Below are 17,412 nucleotides of genomic sequence, written 5' to 3'. Positions count from 1 at the left end.
GAGAACACACAGGATGAGAATCAAACCACCAACCTTCCGAAGCACTGTTCTGATTGAAAAAAAACTAGAACTAATAATTGTAGTTTTTTTAATTAAAAAATTAACTAAACTTTTCAACGGAATATCAAAAATGAACAGTTTGGCATTAAGTCAACGGCTAATTATTGTGTAGTATATTGTTCTGTCTGTGTGTGAGTCAAGCACAGTGGAGCAGTTGCAGCTTGTGTGCAGAGACAAAGAGGCTCCACAGGTCTAGAAGTCGATCTCAAACCAAATCTAGTTCATTTGACGCAAAATTGAGATGCCTCTCCCAGTGATTGAATAAGTGCTGATTTCTATTTCCAATGGAGCAGGAATTGTTATTGTGGGTAACAGTACAAGATAGTATGTAGGGGAGAAAAGCACACCATCATTAACCGCATGCCAGTCCAGTCCAGGTTGATATGGGTCAACCAAACAAACTTAAAGTGTAAACTGAAGCTCCAGTTTAAGCATATAAGAATGTGACAATATGGTTCATGCTGCAGATTGCGTATGTCAGCGGTCGAAGTTAATGTGACTGTAACAGGATGTGCTGAATTATAGCATGCGTTATATGTGCAATATGATACAGGCTGTTGTTCATCGTCTTCTCTCCTCCATGTGTTTTAATGGCACTCTCCAAAAGGTAAAGTGACACAACTGTGCGAGGATTAGCTTGAAGTGGAAGCAAGAAAAAAATTATTTCAAGAGAAAGGGTGGAAATAGACAAGGGTGGTTTTTCGCCCCTATCTGAGTGTGAGAAGGAAAAAAAACTCAGATAAACAAGAGACAAAACCAGGTTTCTCAGTTGCTATGGTAACAGCTACATGCTGATCAGCCTTTTTGCAGAATATTGTGCTGTCAAACTTGACAAGAAAATACACACACACACACATTTACAAACGATCCGCTTACACACACAGAGTCCCTGTGATAAGCGACAATAGCAATCAAAGCTTTGGGAAAAATAGCAATTATCATGGATGAAACAAGTATCTCTGCATGGCCTTACAGATAGCGGGAGTCTTTTAAGACTGCACAGCCTAAAGTGTGCCTATGAGACAGAAGGAGGAGGGATGGGAGAACAGATGATGCCTGGCAGCCTTAAGGGTCTGTAGTGACTTCCTCGGTTGGGGGAGGGAAACAGCTCGGAGCACCCAAGCGTTTCAACCGGCCGATACAGAGCAGGTGTTGATGGTGAGGCCAGTCTGGCACCGCTGACGGCTTTCAGGGGAACCTCTTGGACGACACAGATGATGAATGGCTCATGATTTTAAAAGGTGAAAAGATGTTCTCTTATTAGAGCTGGGCTGCTCCCTCTGAGTTGTTGCATTTAGAAGTCTAAAAGGACCAGATAGAGGTGGATAGGAAGGATGTGCCAGTGGTGGTGACAGATATGTGGATTAAAACATGTAGAATTCAATGTTTTGTGACCAATCGGTGCTTCCTCCTACAGCACAGAGCCATTTGAAATGAGGACATCTGATTTAGCTTTCGTGGCAGCTTGACTGATTTAAACGTTTGTTGCTTTGTTGCCATGCTGTGGCTAGCTTGCTATTGAAACAAAAAGCTAAACAGTTGTACTAACTCAATTTATAATCTCTGGTGGGACATTGCAAAGATATCGGTGCACAAAAACAACATTTTAATGAAGCTGCATGCAGCAACACGGTGTTTGTGACATTCTCTGCAGGGTTTCATTAGTTGGAGAAAGAGGGTCAATGCCATTCATTCATTCATTCAGTCATTTTCCTGACAACTTTATCCAAAATCCAGGTTGCCAGTATTGCTGGAGCCTATCCCAGCAGTCTACGGGCAAGAGGCAGGGTACACCCTGGACAAGCCGCCAGTTCAACGCATGGCCACACAGAGATTATAATTCACACACTTACACCTATGGACAATTTAGTGTGACCAATTCATCTAAGTTGCATGTTTTTGGAGCTGGAGAAATGCACACAGACACAGGGACAGCATGCAAACTCCTCACAGAAGGGCCCCAAGTTGGATTTGAACCTCTAACCTTCTTGCTGTGAGGCAACAGCGCAACTGACTGCGCCACCATGCTGGCCGAGTCAATACCGTTCTACCTGCAAAACATAACACAGCTGCTCCTTTGGTAAAACTGTCTACAGAGAAGATATAAAGCAACATATAGGAAAGAGGCAAGACTTGAGTTAAAAAAGAAACTTGGGATGGTTTCTGAGAGTTTATGGGCCATCATTGTGGGCCAAAGAATAGATGAGACTTTGTATTTTATTTGTTCCATTTAAAGGGAAACAGAAGTCAAAAACAAGCCATGTAAAAATAATATAAATATTTAAAGGAGCTGAATTTGCTTGACTGTTTTTGCAAGAGTCACCATGTCAACCTTTATCTATCTATCTTACCTATACAAGTAAAATATAACTAAATCAAAACTACACTTTTTAGCAATCTAATTTTTCCCCAAGCCTTAATTTTATATGTAGTCATTAGATGTTCACATTTTCATTTGCCAATGGGGATAGCCATTGTGGTGCTGCACTGACAGATCTGTGACTCAACTGCAGAGCGCCTATCTGAGGTTAGGGTGAGTGACGTCATCAAAACAGGTAATAATACAAAGAGTTGTGTGCAAGCAATAACCTTTAATCCATTATATCCATATGCACACACTCTCAGACTCCATCTCTCTCTCTCTCTCTCTCTCTCTCTCTCTCTCTCTCTCTCTGATGGACAAATCTTTTACTTCACATTGCCTGCAATATTTATCTAATCTCAAACCATAACCACTTTTGACTAAACCCTTATCTTAAATAATGACCTAAAATATTGTGTTCACTGTGAGAGAGTCAGATTTTGCCCTGATCTGAACAAGCCATCCCAAGTGAACTGGTATTGAGCTGTAAATACTCATACTCACAGGAATGCATGTTGATCGAGCCCCTGGACTTCTAAGTGGGCACAGACACATCATCAAAAGTCACGATTCTATCCTAACTGTTTGAGATGAGCAGCCAGCGGCGCTGAAGGGAAGCTAACAAGAAAAATGACCTTCTGTGGCCACTGTCATTCTCAAATTGAAATAAATAATGATTTATCATAAGACCTAAAGCAAAAACAAAAAACAATGAAAACTGAATATGTATTACTCAACTTGGCCAAAAGGGTAAATAGGAATGATAAAAAATGCACAATGAAAAGCTATTTTCTTGCAAAAACATATTTAGCATCAACATGAGATGGTGCAACAATAAACACGCCAGTGGATATGTTACTCAATGTGTATGCAATGCGTGAGCATTTCAACAGCAAATGCCAATGATGAACTCACTTAATATCGTCATAATGTTCCCAGGATCAATACAACAGAACAACAGTGACTCTGTGATGCACAACATACGATGAAATGTACTTTTAATCATTGGTTAAAAACCAATAAAAAAAAGGTTATTAAAAAAACCCAGGAAGGAGTCAAGTAGTGTGTATTCATTAAAAGTACTTACTGTATATCAGTACATTGTCATATGCAGCGTCACTTTGTGCCTCTCAAATTGCGGCTGGCAGCATTAAAAAGCATGAAAATTGATAACAGAGGCCATGCTGTACTAATTATCTAAACTATCTATTGCTTTTATGTGTCAGTCAACACAACACATGATGTACCAACAACTACCAATAACTAACTGTTATATTTGAGCTTTAGAAAGTAATGAGTGATGATGGCAATGCCTACATGTTGAGCAGCAGGGTCCGGATACTATGTTCTAACACACACACAAGATCCTTGGTATAGTGTTGCTAACATTATCTCAGCTCGCCACAGGGCGATGTTTACAAAGGGCAGTGAATATGTCTCTAGCATTGCTCTCAAACTGTCTGTTTTTTTTTTTTTTACATGGATACTGAAAGTCTGACAGTTCTGTTAATGCCTGGTCATTTCTTCTTGTTGTCATGTTTAACTGGTGCCCACATGACTGTCAACATCAGCATAAGGAGGCAAATGGGGGTGGTGCTCTTTTAATCCAAGCTAATATGTCAATTATCTCCTCTAAGTGGAAATATTGCAATATAATGTTGTTGTGTACGCAGTACTGTATTATCCATCTGCATACAGTATTTACCAGAAATTAACAAAACTACGACAAATTACATGAAATACCACAAGAGCAAAGGCTCATGGATCTTGTGTACCAAGCATATCGTAAGCGGAAGGTCACAAGGTGAATAGGTTGTGACGTTTCCACTGACTCATCCTGAGGAGACAGAGGTCAGTCATCACACCCGATCTTGTGTGTCTTTTGATTCAGATGATATGTGAGATGAGTGAAATGCCTTTTGCTGGAGGCGGCCTAATGTCTGAGATGGCAGTGATGCAACAATCTCAGACAATTGCAGACCCAGGGCAGATGTTCAGCGGTACTGGTGTGCAGGCTTGTCCACAGACCAGTCATAATAACTAGTTTTACTGCCATAATTTTCACGTACAAGAAGAGGTGGAAGTGATAACTAGAGACTTCAGGCACACCTGAGGAGCTCAAGAGTAAAATAATACAACTTTGTTAGTGATTTACAGGTTTTCACAATAAACACATGTATGTTTCATTCGTGGTTCAGTTTATTCAAAACCAAAATGATTAAAAGACAGTGGGGCAGGTGAGGTCCAAACCCAGTACAGCTGTCTAAAGCCAAGCCGTTTGCTAGAGGGCAGGCAGAAACTACAGTCCAGTCAAACAGGCTAAAGAGCCCAGGTTAAAGGAAAGATTAAAAATACAAAAAACGCAAGGAATAACAACCAGGAAAATGGTGGTAATTCATTCATTTTGTTTCCTCTGTTTCTCCTGTCATTGAAATGGTGATTGATTTCGGTTTGAGAGTCTGATTTATATTGGATTCGAGGCCGATGCTTATATTTGTGAGTTAAAACTTTTATCAGCATTCCAGCTAATAAGCATTATTCTGCATAGAAAAAATATTTTTTCGTGCTGTCACACATCATAGAGGGGAAGTAATATTGTAATATTGTGTTTGTGAAAAGCCAATATTATTTCATTAAATCATCTGACCGATTTATCGATGGAGTCCTTGTGTGATTATGCCATTTATTTATTTTTAAAGTGTTATAATTGCTTCTTGTATTTTGGTGAAGGTCTTTGATATCAACACAGAATATTTATATGCTACGAAGTGGAACAGAATATGACTTCTACAAAGCCGGCGTAGGATAAGGGTCATAATTAAAGTAACATTCCACCAGTTCAACAACTAATAATTTTGGGGTAAAATTCAACCCCAGCTCAGTCTTCAACAAAAGAGACCAACTTTCTGACTTAGCGGAGCGCAAATAACATCTCAGGAACACGGTGTGAGAACTGAATAAGCAGATATCAGAGGGGATGGGAATGAAAGAGATGAGACTGAAAGCAATTCAAAAATGTCAAAAGCTAGAGCATGACCAGATTAGGCAGGACGAACAGTTCACTTACTTCCAGAAGGTGTTTCAGCATGGACGGGAGGTGTGGAGGGGATGAAGGAGGGGAAAAAGAAAGAGCGCAAAGATCGTTCAGTGTGGAGGGGCGAGCGTTGCGTGGGCAGATTCTCACAGCTGCCCACACTGCTGTGGATCTTAAGGTTCAAGGGCTTGGTTTTCTTCTTGGCTCTGAGGGAAAAAAATCAAGACAGGGAACATTAGGGTTTGAAATTAAAATTGAACTGAGTCCGTTTAGATGAATTTGAGTGCGTTCAGTTTAGCAGTTGGTTAGAAATGATCAAATTTGTGATGATTATAGCTGCATGTACCGGTTCATACGAAGGAAGAAAGCATAGTTTCCAAGATAAGATGAGATGTGATGTGTTCTCTGTACTACTGCCTTTTGAAGATAATTCTAACACAAAAGTGTTGCCATGGAAATGCATTAAAAATCATTTTAAAAGCCAATCCTATAAATTTGTAATGAGCAAAACACACATTTATAATTATTCCTGGTATACATGTACAATTTATAAAAATAAAAAAAAGGAAATATTGTTCAGAATATTGTCAGATGTTGCCATTGAAATAAAAAAAAATAAGATTTCTGAATGTTAAAAGGCACCACTGTGTGGTTAGTGCCTACCAAATTCCATGAAAAAGGAGTTATGAGTAATATTGCAAAGTTTACAGACAGATGCACTAATGAACAGGGTTTATACACGGCCACAATTTTTGCCAATATCAATAAAAAGAATGAGATTGACATGTTTGGGCTGTCCAATGCCCGTGATCAGTGGTACCGATGCAGTCGGACTCTGTGTTTCTGTTGTGAAGTGAGGATAGGATAAAACTAAAAGACTGCATGAGACATTTTTGGTCTTTAGGTGGCACCAACATGAGGTACAGCCTCACAAAAATACTAACAGTGGATTCTTAGATGCTAGAATAGACAGCTAACAAACTGGATATGAAGTTATGGTTTCTTGGATGTGGCATATGGCATTCCCCTGCAGGGAGTGTGGGCTCACCCTTAGAGATATTAATTCAGGAAGGGATCCAATCGGAGCTGCTGCTCCTCCACATTGAGGGGAGTCAGCTGAAGCGGTTTTGGCATTTGTTTAGGATTTTCCTCGTAACACCTCTCTGGGGATGTATTTTGGGAGGAAACCCCAGAGTAGACCCAGGACACGATGGAGGGATTATATTTTGGGAATGCCTTGGTGTATCCCAGGAGATATATTGGACTGCTGGCCCATGGATGGATGGATGGACATTCTTTCATGTGTTTGATTTCAGTATAAAGTCAAGGTGCTAAGGCCTCCCCCACAATAGACCACATACATAAACTTATGTAATTCAGCTGTAAAACAAGCTGCATTTTTGAGTTAGTAACGTGAATCTGTGGTTTAAAAAGAAAAAACGTATGCCACTAACTAATTATTATTCTCTCCACCTACACACTCTGTATTCCCCACAGCTGAATGTAATAACTTATCCATTCTTGGAGGTATTGTGAGATAAAGAAAAAATCTGCGCAAACAGCGCTAATGAACAATGATATAAAGAGTCAGCGCTGAAAATCAAACGTGATTTTTAAATGTGCAAAAGCTCTTATTTACAAATAAGTTTGCAATCTGGATCTCAACAGATGAACAACACTGACACAAATGTATATTTGGTACAGAAATATCAAATATGTAGGTATGACAGCACCCTAAGCTGCAGTAGGAATAATGTAACCTAAAGACATGAATATGCCGCTAATATATAGAGCGCATAAATATTGAACTGTCATGTTCAAAAGTGGAATACAAACGCTGATGGCATCAGGCCAGATGAAAGGAAACTGCCAACAGCTTGAGAAAAGTCAAAGAAAGTGACAGAAAGTAGGGGGGGGGCAGTTAATTGGGAATGAAATGTCACGGATCATTTGGTGCATTAATAATCACTTCCTCTAGGAGTTAATTACGGATTTAGCGTTTGTAATTCCGTGTTGTAGCTGATGCATTTCTGTCAGTCTTACTCCTTGTTAGATGATCATTTTCAAACTTGCATGCAAATGATGTGATCACAAAGCAACTCGTAGAGTACGGTAAAACTTAGACTAACTAGTCTAAAATCAGACGTGCTGCTCTGTCAGCTTGTACGTTGGCACACTACTGTCAGAATGCTCAAGACCAACATTGCTGATGAAGTTTATCATTAAAAACTTTACCATTCTGAGTTTGATGTATTAGCCTGGTGACATTTACTAATTCAGTCCATGTTCAGCAGAGCCAGATGGGGTGTCATTAGTTTTCAAGATATGTGGGTGAAGATGAAAGACACCTTGGTAGAGGAGTTGGGGCTTTCATTTCATTGATTCTACTAAATTCAGGACTGGATCAAGATGAAGATGAAGATGCACTATTTTTTTTTACTTCCTTTAATGCTAGAGGATAGGCCTGTTTTCACTTTTCTTACCAGCTCCATACAAACTACCAGACAGAGTTTGGCGAGACTTAGTGGAAGTTAAATTCTGGAGAAGATCCACATAAAGTAGTGGATCAATTTTATTTTACTTAGTTTAAGAGAACCCTGAGGGCAGCCAATCTGTTTTATTGGAATTTAAAGTAGAATTTAACCAGATGAGAATGTTGGGATGTGGCAGAGAAATATGTTCCATTGAGTGCCCTTCTCGTATTAATAAAATGCAAGATATGGAGGGTTATGATTGAATGGCTGGCCGCTGCAATGAATCATAAAAGGGCACCACCATATAGTGCAAAGTTAACTGACAGTAAAGAGCATTGCAAGAAGCTTCAGGACACCGTAAATATCCCCAGCGAAATGTAGCAAGCTCCAGCAACACGGCGCAAGCAATTTACTAAATCAAAGCTACGCTTTTCCATTAAACCCACTTCATTCTAAGTCATTGCTATCTCAGTGACGAAACCTGTTGGTCAAACAATAGGGAGGCAAAACCTGTTAAATTCAATTGTTTATGTTAAATAACAAGCTACGCTTTCTGCTGCCACTGTGCCGAAACCAATTTGGCAAAAGAAATTCCACATAATAATTGTGTGTGTGTGTGTGTGTGCGTGTGTGTTTAACATAAACTGTCAGTACATATCAGTAACACAAGAATGAAGGTCCCAACTCCTCCACTCTGCTCCCCACCTTCACCCGCAGCCGTGTTTCCCTGACGTGTTCCCCTGCAGCAGACATTAGCCTTGGATTGATCTTTGTTTTATATTTAGGCATATAGAAAAGTGCACATCATGTTTGGTAGTGGAATATCATTTAATAGCAGTCTTGATCAACTGTGATGGGGTTGAGAGAATGTCTGATGCACTCAGGGCCATCTGTCCACACAATAATCAGACAGTTGGTGAATGAAGATTACTGAATTATGGTGTCATTAAGATTATGACAAATAGAACAAAAACAACCGGAAAAAGTTGAGAAATGTAAATATTAGAACCACAGAAATGGATGTCATTCTAATGTGTGCTAGCGCCAACAGACAAATCAAACAAATTAAGCAGACAAATCAAACACAATGGCAGACATTTACAAAAGGCCACATGAATACGGTGAGAAGCCTGTCTCAATTGCAACAAACTTTTCCATGTCTGGAAACAACGAACGTACACCTTTGACTTTTCAATCAATTAATATTTATTTACACAGTTACAGATTTACCAATTCCAAATCTCAATACAATCGCCACATGGATTTGGAAATGTTTTGTGCACTTAAGACTGTTTAATATAAAAACTGCCCTTTGTATATATATATATATATATTAAAATTAAATTGTGACCTCTGTTTTTAACCTTGATTTAACCTGGTACCACTAAGTAAATTGCAAATTCATTCTCTTTTACATTAATGACCTGAACCTAAGTTGCATGTTTTTGGTGGTGGGTGGAAGCCGGAGAACCCGGAGAGAACCCGCACAGACACGTGGAGAACATGCAAACTCCTCACAGAAAGGCTGCAGGTGATTTGAACCTGTAACCTTCTTTCTGTGAAGCAGCGGCACTATCCACTGTTCGCACCGTGTGCCACCGTGCTGCCCTCTTAATGTGTTAAATCTCAGTGTTTTCCTCACGTCAATCTCTCGCTCCTTTAATGTCATGCAATTAGACCTGGAAACCAGCCCGACACTTTGCTCCCATCTCCTGCATTAAATGAGCAGACTGCAGGTTATCACTTCCCGATCATAGCGCTTTTGTCAGCTATTCCGATTAGCCCATTTTGTGTCATTTCAATCTAAATTAAACCATTCATCACCCTTCATGCATGCTTTTATCCTTTCCTTGAATGATTCGTGGAAGGAAAGTGAGGCAGTAGTGACAGAATGAATGTGGAAAGAAAGGAGGATTCCCAAATGTGGTTTTGAAATGGCTGATGGGAACTCCACAGTTTTTGAAGCAGCTTTTCAGTTACGTTTCTCTACTCGGCGTCTAAAAAGATCAGGACAAACCTAGAAAATATGTGATATTTATGTAAGTGTGACTAGTAGAGTCTGGGATTATACAACCTGATGTATTTCTCACAAATGGAAATCACCACATGTGTTTGTTCAGATAGATAGTCTTTTATTCCACTATGTCTTCAATGGTAAACTTCGCTCAGGTCTTCCAGCATAAACAGGAACCTCAAAGTTTCTTTTTAGGACACCATTCAAGCCTTTCCACTCGATACATTGCAGTGCTTAAAATCCTTGCTGTATCACCTTTATTACCAGGTGATTATCGGATTTGCTTTCAGCGTCCCCGTCCCTGGTGTATCCTCCTTTCTTTCCTATTGTATCTATTCTGAAGTTGTACATATAATATAATTTCATTTAAAGTTTTCATAACATGATTTGATAGAACTCCAAGGATCAAAGTTGTGCTTGTATGAAAATGATCATTTGTTTTCATTTTACATCGGTGAAAGTCCGACACTACTTTTTGTCAGCTGCTTTATCAGATGGAAATCAATAGAATTTGGTCAATATGAAAGGCAATTTATAATGATCATACTACAACACATCACTGGTAACATAGCAATACGTATCTGTCTTGCACTTCATCTTTTGGCTTAAGAACATACAATACTGTGAGATTGCAGTTTTATTTCCGGCTTCCTGGATGGTTTATATTTTAGCAAGAGGAAGACGAATATATAAGCAAGAAAATAAACATGATATTCGTGAACACAGAACTGGCACTGATCTATATCTACTCCTTCCACATCCAATTCCCTCCTCTCATCAGAGGCAGGAATTACAGCAGAGCCCTTCAGGTGGAAGTTTCATTTGATCAAGGACAGAGGAGAAGGAGAACAGCGACGATTCAAAGGACTTGCATCATTCATGGCATATCAAGAACATTTTTGAAAAGAAAAGGGTCATGAATATTGCACAGATCACTGCCGGCAATATAAGTGGCTGCCTGTCGCTCAATATTAAAATGAAATATTTCCTTGGTGCTTTGATACGATAAAACGGTCAAGCTCTATCTTTGCATAGCCACTATGCAAAGACAATAAAGGCTTTCTATTCTATTCTATCTCAGAGATTTTCGTTATTGGAGAATGAGCATGGAAATGACCTGTAAATACTAAAGATTTGATTGCGTTTATATTCAAAAGCACAGATCGTTGAAGAATAATGACATGATAATTAAACAGTAGGAGACGCACCTGATCAGAAAAAGCGAAAAAGGTTTACGTCTCAAAGGGAGAAAGACGATGGCGCTGTTAAAATCAGATGAGTAACGATAATGGTTAATTCCAAGACATTCCTCCTACAGGGTTAAAACACATAATGGCTGCACAGATTGTATCTACCTAAACTCAGTTTCCACAGGTAAGCTATATTTAAATTGAGGATGTGAGCGTGCAGGTGGAAAAAAGCAACACTCCACTGAATAAATAATAAAGTAATATTTTAACCTATACAGATTCTATCTGCATACCATACACGTTAAATAGAAATACACTGAGCTCTACTGGGACCAGTATTGCAACAAAAGCACCCTGTTCCTTCTTTTGTATTCAAATAGTCCTGTGGTTCAATATCAGGAGCCGGTGTCACTGCTTTATTAAAGTTGGTGGTAAAATGACATAAAAGTGGCCAGAATAATGATTTCAACAGAGAATTACTCTGAGCGCTTTCAATCAAAGCAGGCTGACTTTCTTTGAGAAGAACAAAACGGCAACCCTGGGTAGACCTGTTACGTTTCTTTCCTGAGGCGGCGTATTAAAGCCAAGGTTGCAATTAATCCTAAAGGAATTCATTGTTATTGGAACAGGTCAAATGTTCTCTCTATTCAATGATTAAACTAAATGCACGATTTGAAAATTTGATAGAAATTGGATTATTCCACATTTTGCATGAAGTTCAGACAAATCTGAATGCATCTGCGTACTGTGTGTGATGTAATGTCCCTGAAACGACAGTAAAAGTACTAAACTACTAAAGAACCAGTCTTAGTCTTACCTAATCAATCTTGCTTCTATTTAAAGCTCTTGAATCAATGTCCTAATTTGCCTTTTCATGAGACAACAAAAGTCAGACGGCAAGCATGGAAATCATCTTCTTGATCGAACTCGATGGCTTGTTATTTGTTGTTTTTAGGGCCAATGAGAGTATTATAGTTTATGCATCTGGTCACCTTCGTCTTAACCTCCAAACGACGTCATATAATCTGGCTATATTATTGGCTCGTTTAAAACTCATTCTTTGTTGTAGCGATATCTGAATATAACAAAAAGTCATTTGTTTGCTTTATTGCCTTTTTGCCAGTCAGAGATGCATTTCACAACTCAAAGAGTCTCAGTCTCACTACCCAAAAGAAATCACTGGCTCAGTGTCACGGCAGACGTCATTACTAAATATAAAAGTATAAGCACATGTTTCATGGGAACATGTGAACTCATGCATGTAGGTGTGAGATCATGCCCACAGGTTTTATTCCGGTCATCACTCAATGTGTCATCGAGACAACCTCTGCTGACCCCCCCGTTGACTTGGTCACACGATTATATGATGGAGTAAAAAAAAAACGTATTTTCCTGCTCGTTTTTCTCTCTTTCTCTTACTCTCCTCTTTAATTGACAGTGTCACCTTAGGACAGAGGTGGGTGTCAGCGTCAGAGGCCAGCGGTGGCGGGGCACTCCCTGGGAAAGAGATTCATGTGTGTGTTGCGGATTTAATGTTCAATATGATAAAGGAGGAGACAGCAAAAAGAGCACAAAGCCTGTGCAAGAGAGAGACAGAAAATGAGAAGGACGGCTTGGGGGCAGCTGATGACCAGATGTGAAGCGTGACAAGGGTTTTGGGACCAGTGAGCAGGACCAGAGGAGTGATAAGTTGACAAGAAGGTGGACAGTGACAGGTTGTTTGCTCAGTCTCATGCACACTAACACTGCAAGAGCCTGTCTGGTTAAAATAGGTTGATTCTCTTGTCATGTGAAGCCATCAGAAGAGGCAATGATGCATAAGCATAATCTTATGGTTAACAGCATGGCGGTTTAGCTGCTTTGCAAACTGTCCTGCAATTTTTTTTGCAACGCATGTACCTCATTATCGCCACTCTTTTATCGACAAAATCAGTATTGATCAGTTCTCTACAACATGCTTACTTCAAATACACTACTGCATGTTAGTGATCGCTTGGACAAAAACCTGATGAATGTTTGTGTGAAACGTGAATGTTAGTTTGTGTTGTAAAGCTCTTTGATTGGTCAGTTGAACTAGACAAGCTATATAAGGACAGTCCATTCTTGCTTATTATAAGCGCATCTTTCCAGATAATAAGTAAGCACCCATCTTTTCATAAAATATTCAGTCAAAAATAATTAAATTATGCTAAAAATGTTTGCTAACTAGGTACAAACATGAGTAATAATACAGCAGCATGTATGTGGCGTAGCAATAACAAGCATCCTTTATCAACATCATTTAGTTATTCCTCTGGTTCTCTGTGATGTTATCATAGCCAAAGGTTATAACAATTGTTAAAGTGTTGTTTTGCTGTGACATCATCTGTGGACACATGAGTCAGATACATTAGATGACGTATTTCCTTTGCGTTAACATGAAGAACAATTTAAATTGTCCTCAAGTACCACGGCTCAAGCTTGAGTCACGGGTCTTTTTGTACCTATCTCCGGCATGCACACTAAACCAGGCTTCGGTTATAGACTGCAATGAGCTGGTGACTCCTTCAAGGTGTACCGCGCCTCTTGCCAGTGGCCTGCTGGGTTTGGCTCCAGCCTAACCTGCTTTTCAGATAAGCGCTGAATACAAGATAATTGTGATTGTCTCATCTTCAAGAATATGAATTAATGATTACAGAGCTCATATTACCTTACATTTTAACAAGTCAATCAAAAAGATGAAATGTCCTAAAATTTAATTTTATTGTTGAAAATTGTTTTTTTGAAAACTGACAGATAGGATTGGTCATAGATTGTGACTGTACTTGTACTGTAATACATGCTACTGTGTGACTGTACTTGTACTCTAACATTCTATCTAATAAATATATTCATCATCATCATCATCAAAATCAATCAAAATTTCAGGTCAAATTCTTATCCAGACAAAAAAAAATTAGGAGACAAAAGTTCCAGTCCTTGAATTAGAGCTGAGCTGGCGGCTGAGAGCAGTAGAGTCTGGAATCAGGGTCGGAGCAAGGACTATGTTGGTAATGTCAGGTGTTAGAGCCTTCACTCCTTTATGACTGAGCTACAAAGAAAAGAGCGTTCTCCTTCCATGCATTCATTTGTGTGCCATATCCATCCGCTTTCCTGCCGCTTTTCCGCTTTGCAGGTCATCAGCTGCTGGAGCCTATCCCAGCTTTCTATGGGCGAGAGGTGGCGTACACCTCGGGCACGTCGCCGACGCATGGCGGGGCCACACAGGCACAGATAATCGTACACACTCACACACTGTGGACAAATTAGAGTGACCAGTTTACCTAAGTTGCATGAAACCAGAGAACCCAGGGAAAACATATAAACGCCGCACAGATAGGATTGGAACTTAGTACCTTTTTGCTCCAGCGCTAACCACTACACCACTGTGCCACCTAGGTGTGCCTTATATTTAAACTTAATTTGCCAGCTACTGGCTAGAAGCAGCATTATTTTTTTTGTTGTATTTGCTTTAAAAAAAAAACTATAGTCAAGTATTTCACTCAAAACGCTTTGTTGACAAGTGCATTGCTGGGATGGGAGTAAGAAACTTGTGTTTCAAACTAAATTAAAAAACAAAACACGGGCTGATTACGTTTGCTTTGCAAGCAAGGTGACTGTTCACACTGAAGTACACAATAGTAATAGACGTTCTCTGCTACTGTTACCCGACAAAGTTTATCAAAAGCAGTGAGAAAATACTAAATAATCAGGACACACGGTAAACATAAATGCTGCTGAAGTCATCTGTTCCATTGACAGCAGTCGTCTCTGTGACTGAGGGGTTTACACACTTGCCATTTGGCCGGCTGGTTAGCGAGCTACCCTTCGAGTATCATGTTTGCTTTATTGCAAGCAAAGACAAACAGTCATCCCCCAAACAAATAACTAATTTCTGTGACAAAATGCAAATCCCCATGACATCAGCACACAAGCTGTCCCGTGTATTTCTGTAAACTCTGCCACTTGTCCTAACACACTTAAACATCACACACATCTCACATATTCCATTGGCATAGCCAGGATTTGCATGAAGTGCATTTTAACCTATGCTTTTTTTTTTCAAACATCAGTGGCAAGAGAAGCCAGGACAATCAGCAAAGTTGCACAGCGGCTGATGTTTGATGTTAAAGACGGACTCTTTGATGATCAAAAGTTACTTGGAATCGAAACCCTGGTGTGAATAAAATGCTTGCTTTTTAGGCCATGAGGTCCAATGAGGTTGAGGTAAGGGGATGTTGGGGCAAAATATTCAGGCAGAAAAATGTTTTTAAATAAAAATGTCCTGATATCTCTGATGGAGTTCGTCCCTAAGGCCGTCCTCACTGCGGACAGTTCCAATATAATGCTGGAATCGGTGTCTAATCGTTGGCCTGCATAGATGTGTAGCAACAAACCATCAGATCCTCAGAATCAAGCTCTCAATTTAAAAAAATTATCATATCAGTTTACCGGTATGTGATCCTGTAGGTGTTTCATTAATTCATAAGAAAGGGACTGAATGTAATAAAAAACTGAAGGAGATTCAGTGACATCTGAACCTTATTTTAAGGTTCAGATACTAACACAAAAAAATATTTGGTTGATTGGATATTATTTGATCCTATAAATAAAAAATGTATTACTACTATTAGTATCTAAATTTCCTGTCTATCTGAACTGCAAATGTATAAATGTACTGCATTTTCAAGGAGTATATGTTCATATTATGAAACTGAATTAAGTCTTAAATAAATAAATAAATAAAAACAATCAATCTAAATGTCCTTTTATGGGAGCAATCAGTGGTCTTAGATGGTGACACTTTATCATGTCCCAGCCTTCTCTTACTCAGCTGTGTGTATTTTCCCCCAGCATTGAACTGAATGAGAAATTATTTTCTCATCCCAGTCAAAGTGAAACCATATATCAAACGTTATGCGCTCTAATTGAAGTATTAAAGCAGCAGCACTGAAAGCGAGCCAACTATCTAGCCCACATCTGTGTGGGTTAAGTGGTGTTGGGGTTTTTTCCAACACAAGCTGAGCAGTTAATGGCAGGGAGCCTATGAAAAGGAGGAGGCCAGGGACAATATGGAACCTGGAGCCGTTGCCATCCATCTTGACTTTAACATCAAAGCGACGCACGGAGATGAAAGCTTCACTCTGATGGCCTGAGTGATGAATGATGGTAATAACTCCCATTATGGTTGTAGAACTGCAAAACTGGTAAATAAATCAAATGGCAGCTGCCAAAATGGCCTTTTCATTTTGTTTGGTCTGTTGGAGCAATGCTTGACATTTCAAACTTCAAACTCTGGGATTCAACTTAAGCATGCAAGATTTACTAAATTTGATGCAAATGCAAAATATATTTTTAACAACATTAACAAGACACTTTGTGCACTGATTCCTTTTTTCTGCATCTTATTATATAACCTTTTATTATCACCCTGTCAAATTATGTTAACCTCTTCAATTTCTCCGGAAGGCTACACAGGAAAACTATCAGACTAATAAATCCATTCTCCACCAGAAAGTGTGAAACATTTTGACAAACCACTACTTCTAAACACTAATATAAATTCAAAATCATGACTTCAATTTCTGGGATGCTTGCAGAGACTGCCCATTAAGGCTGACGGTCGGTGGATGGATGCTGTTAAGTGTAGGTGGCATCTGGCTGTTAAGGGTCTCATGTTAACATCCCTTCCCACCTGACTTGTCATTAATGGCAAAAGGGCAAAAGCCCTGATTAACATGGATGAGCTTTTGTCTGCAGATGAAAGAAGACACACACAAACTCACAATCCCCTTAGCCCACCACTGGGGCTGCTGCTTCTTCATCCCTCTTTCACACATACATAGAATGACTTTTAGTGTTGACATACATGGCCTGGTGCAAAACACTTTAGCGTGCAGACTGTGACAACGTCCCAAACAAGAGCATCTGGAACTGACAATCCTTCAAGGGGTCAGAGGTCACCCGATAAGGCAATGATGTGTGGCACATCAAAGATCTGTATCTCAGGGGAGCAGCAAAATCAATTTGATACAGGCTGAATTCCAGTTTTCTTCTTCGTAATGAAAGGTGATTAACATGTCTTCAAATTACAGATCACGCCATGAAAGAAAGCATAATAATGGTGAGGAGCAATTTTAGTTGTGATGAGTAGGGAGCGATTTAATTAATAAAACATAAAATATTGATAGCACAGAAGCCCAATGCAAGATTATATTGACTGTGTCCTTTCAACTTATCCATCCTACAACGGCAGCTGC

General features: G+C 39.4%; 1 protein-coding gene across 1 annotated transcript in view; it reads right to left on the bottom strand.

Annotated features, from left to right (window-relative positions):
- The window catches only part of ksr2 (kinase suppressor of ras 2), a 70,554-nt gene that overhangs the window by 29,553 nt on the left and 23,589 nt on the right, over nt 1–17,412 (bottom strand). Inside the window, exon 6 of the mRNA XM_068738336.1 lies at nt 5,490–5,662. Coding sequence (XP_068594437.1) covers nt 5,490–5,662 — 173 coding nt within the window. The remainder of the gene's footprint in view (nt 1–5,489; nt 5,663–17,412) is intronic.

Source organism: Brachionichthys hirsutus, chromosome 4 (assembly GCF_040956055.1).
Source record: "Brachionichthys hirsutus isolate HB-005 chromosome 4, CSIRO-AGI_Bhir_v1, whole genome shotgun sequence".
Taxonomy (NCBI): Eukaryota; Metazoa; Chordata; class Actinopteri; order Lophiiformes; family Brachionichthyidae; genus Brachionichthys; species Brachionichthys hirsutus.
Note: the sequence above shows the minus strand (reverse complement) of the source record. Positions and strands in the feature narration are given on the sequence as shown.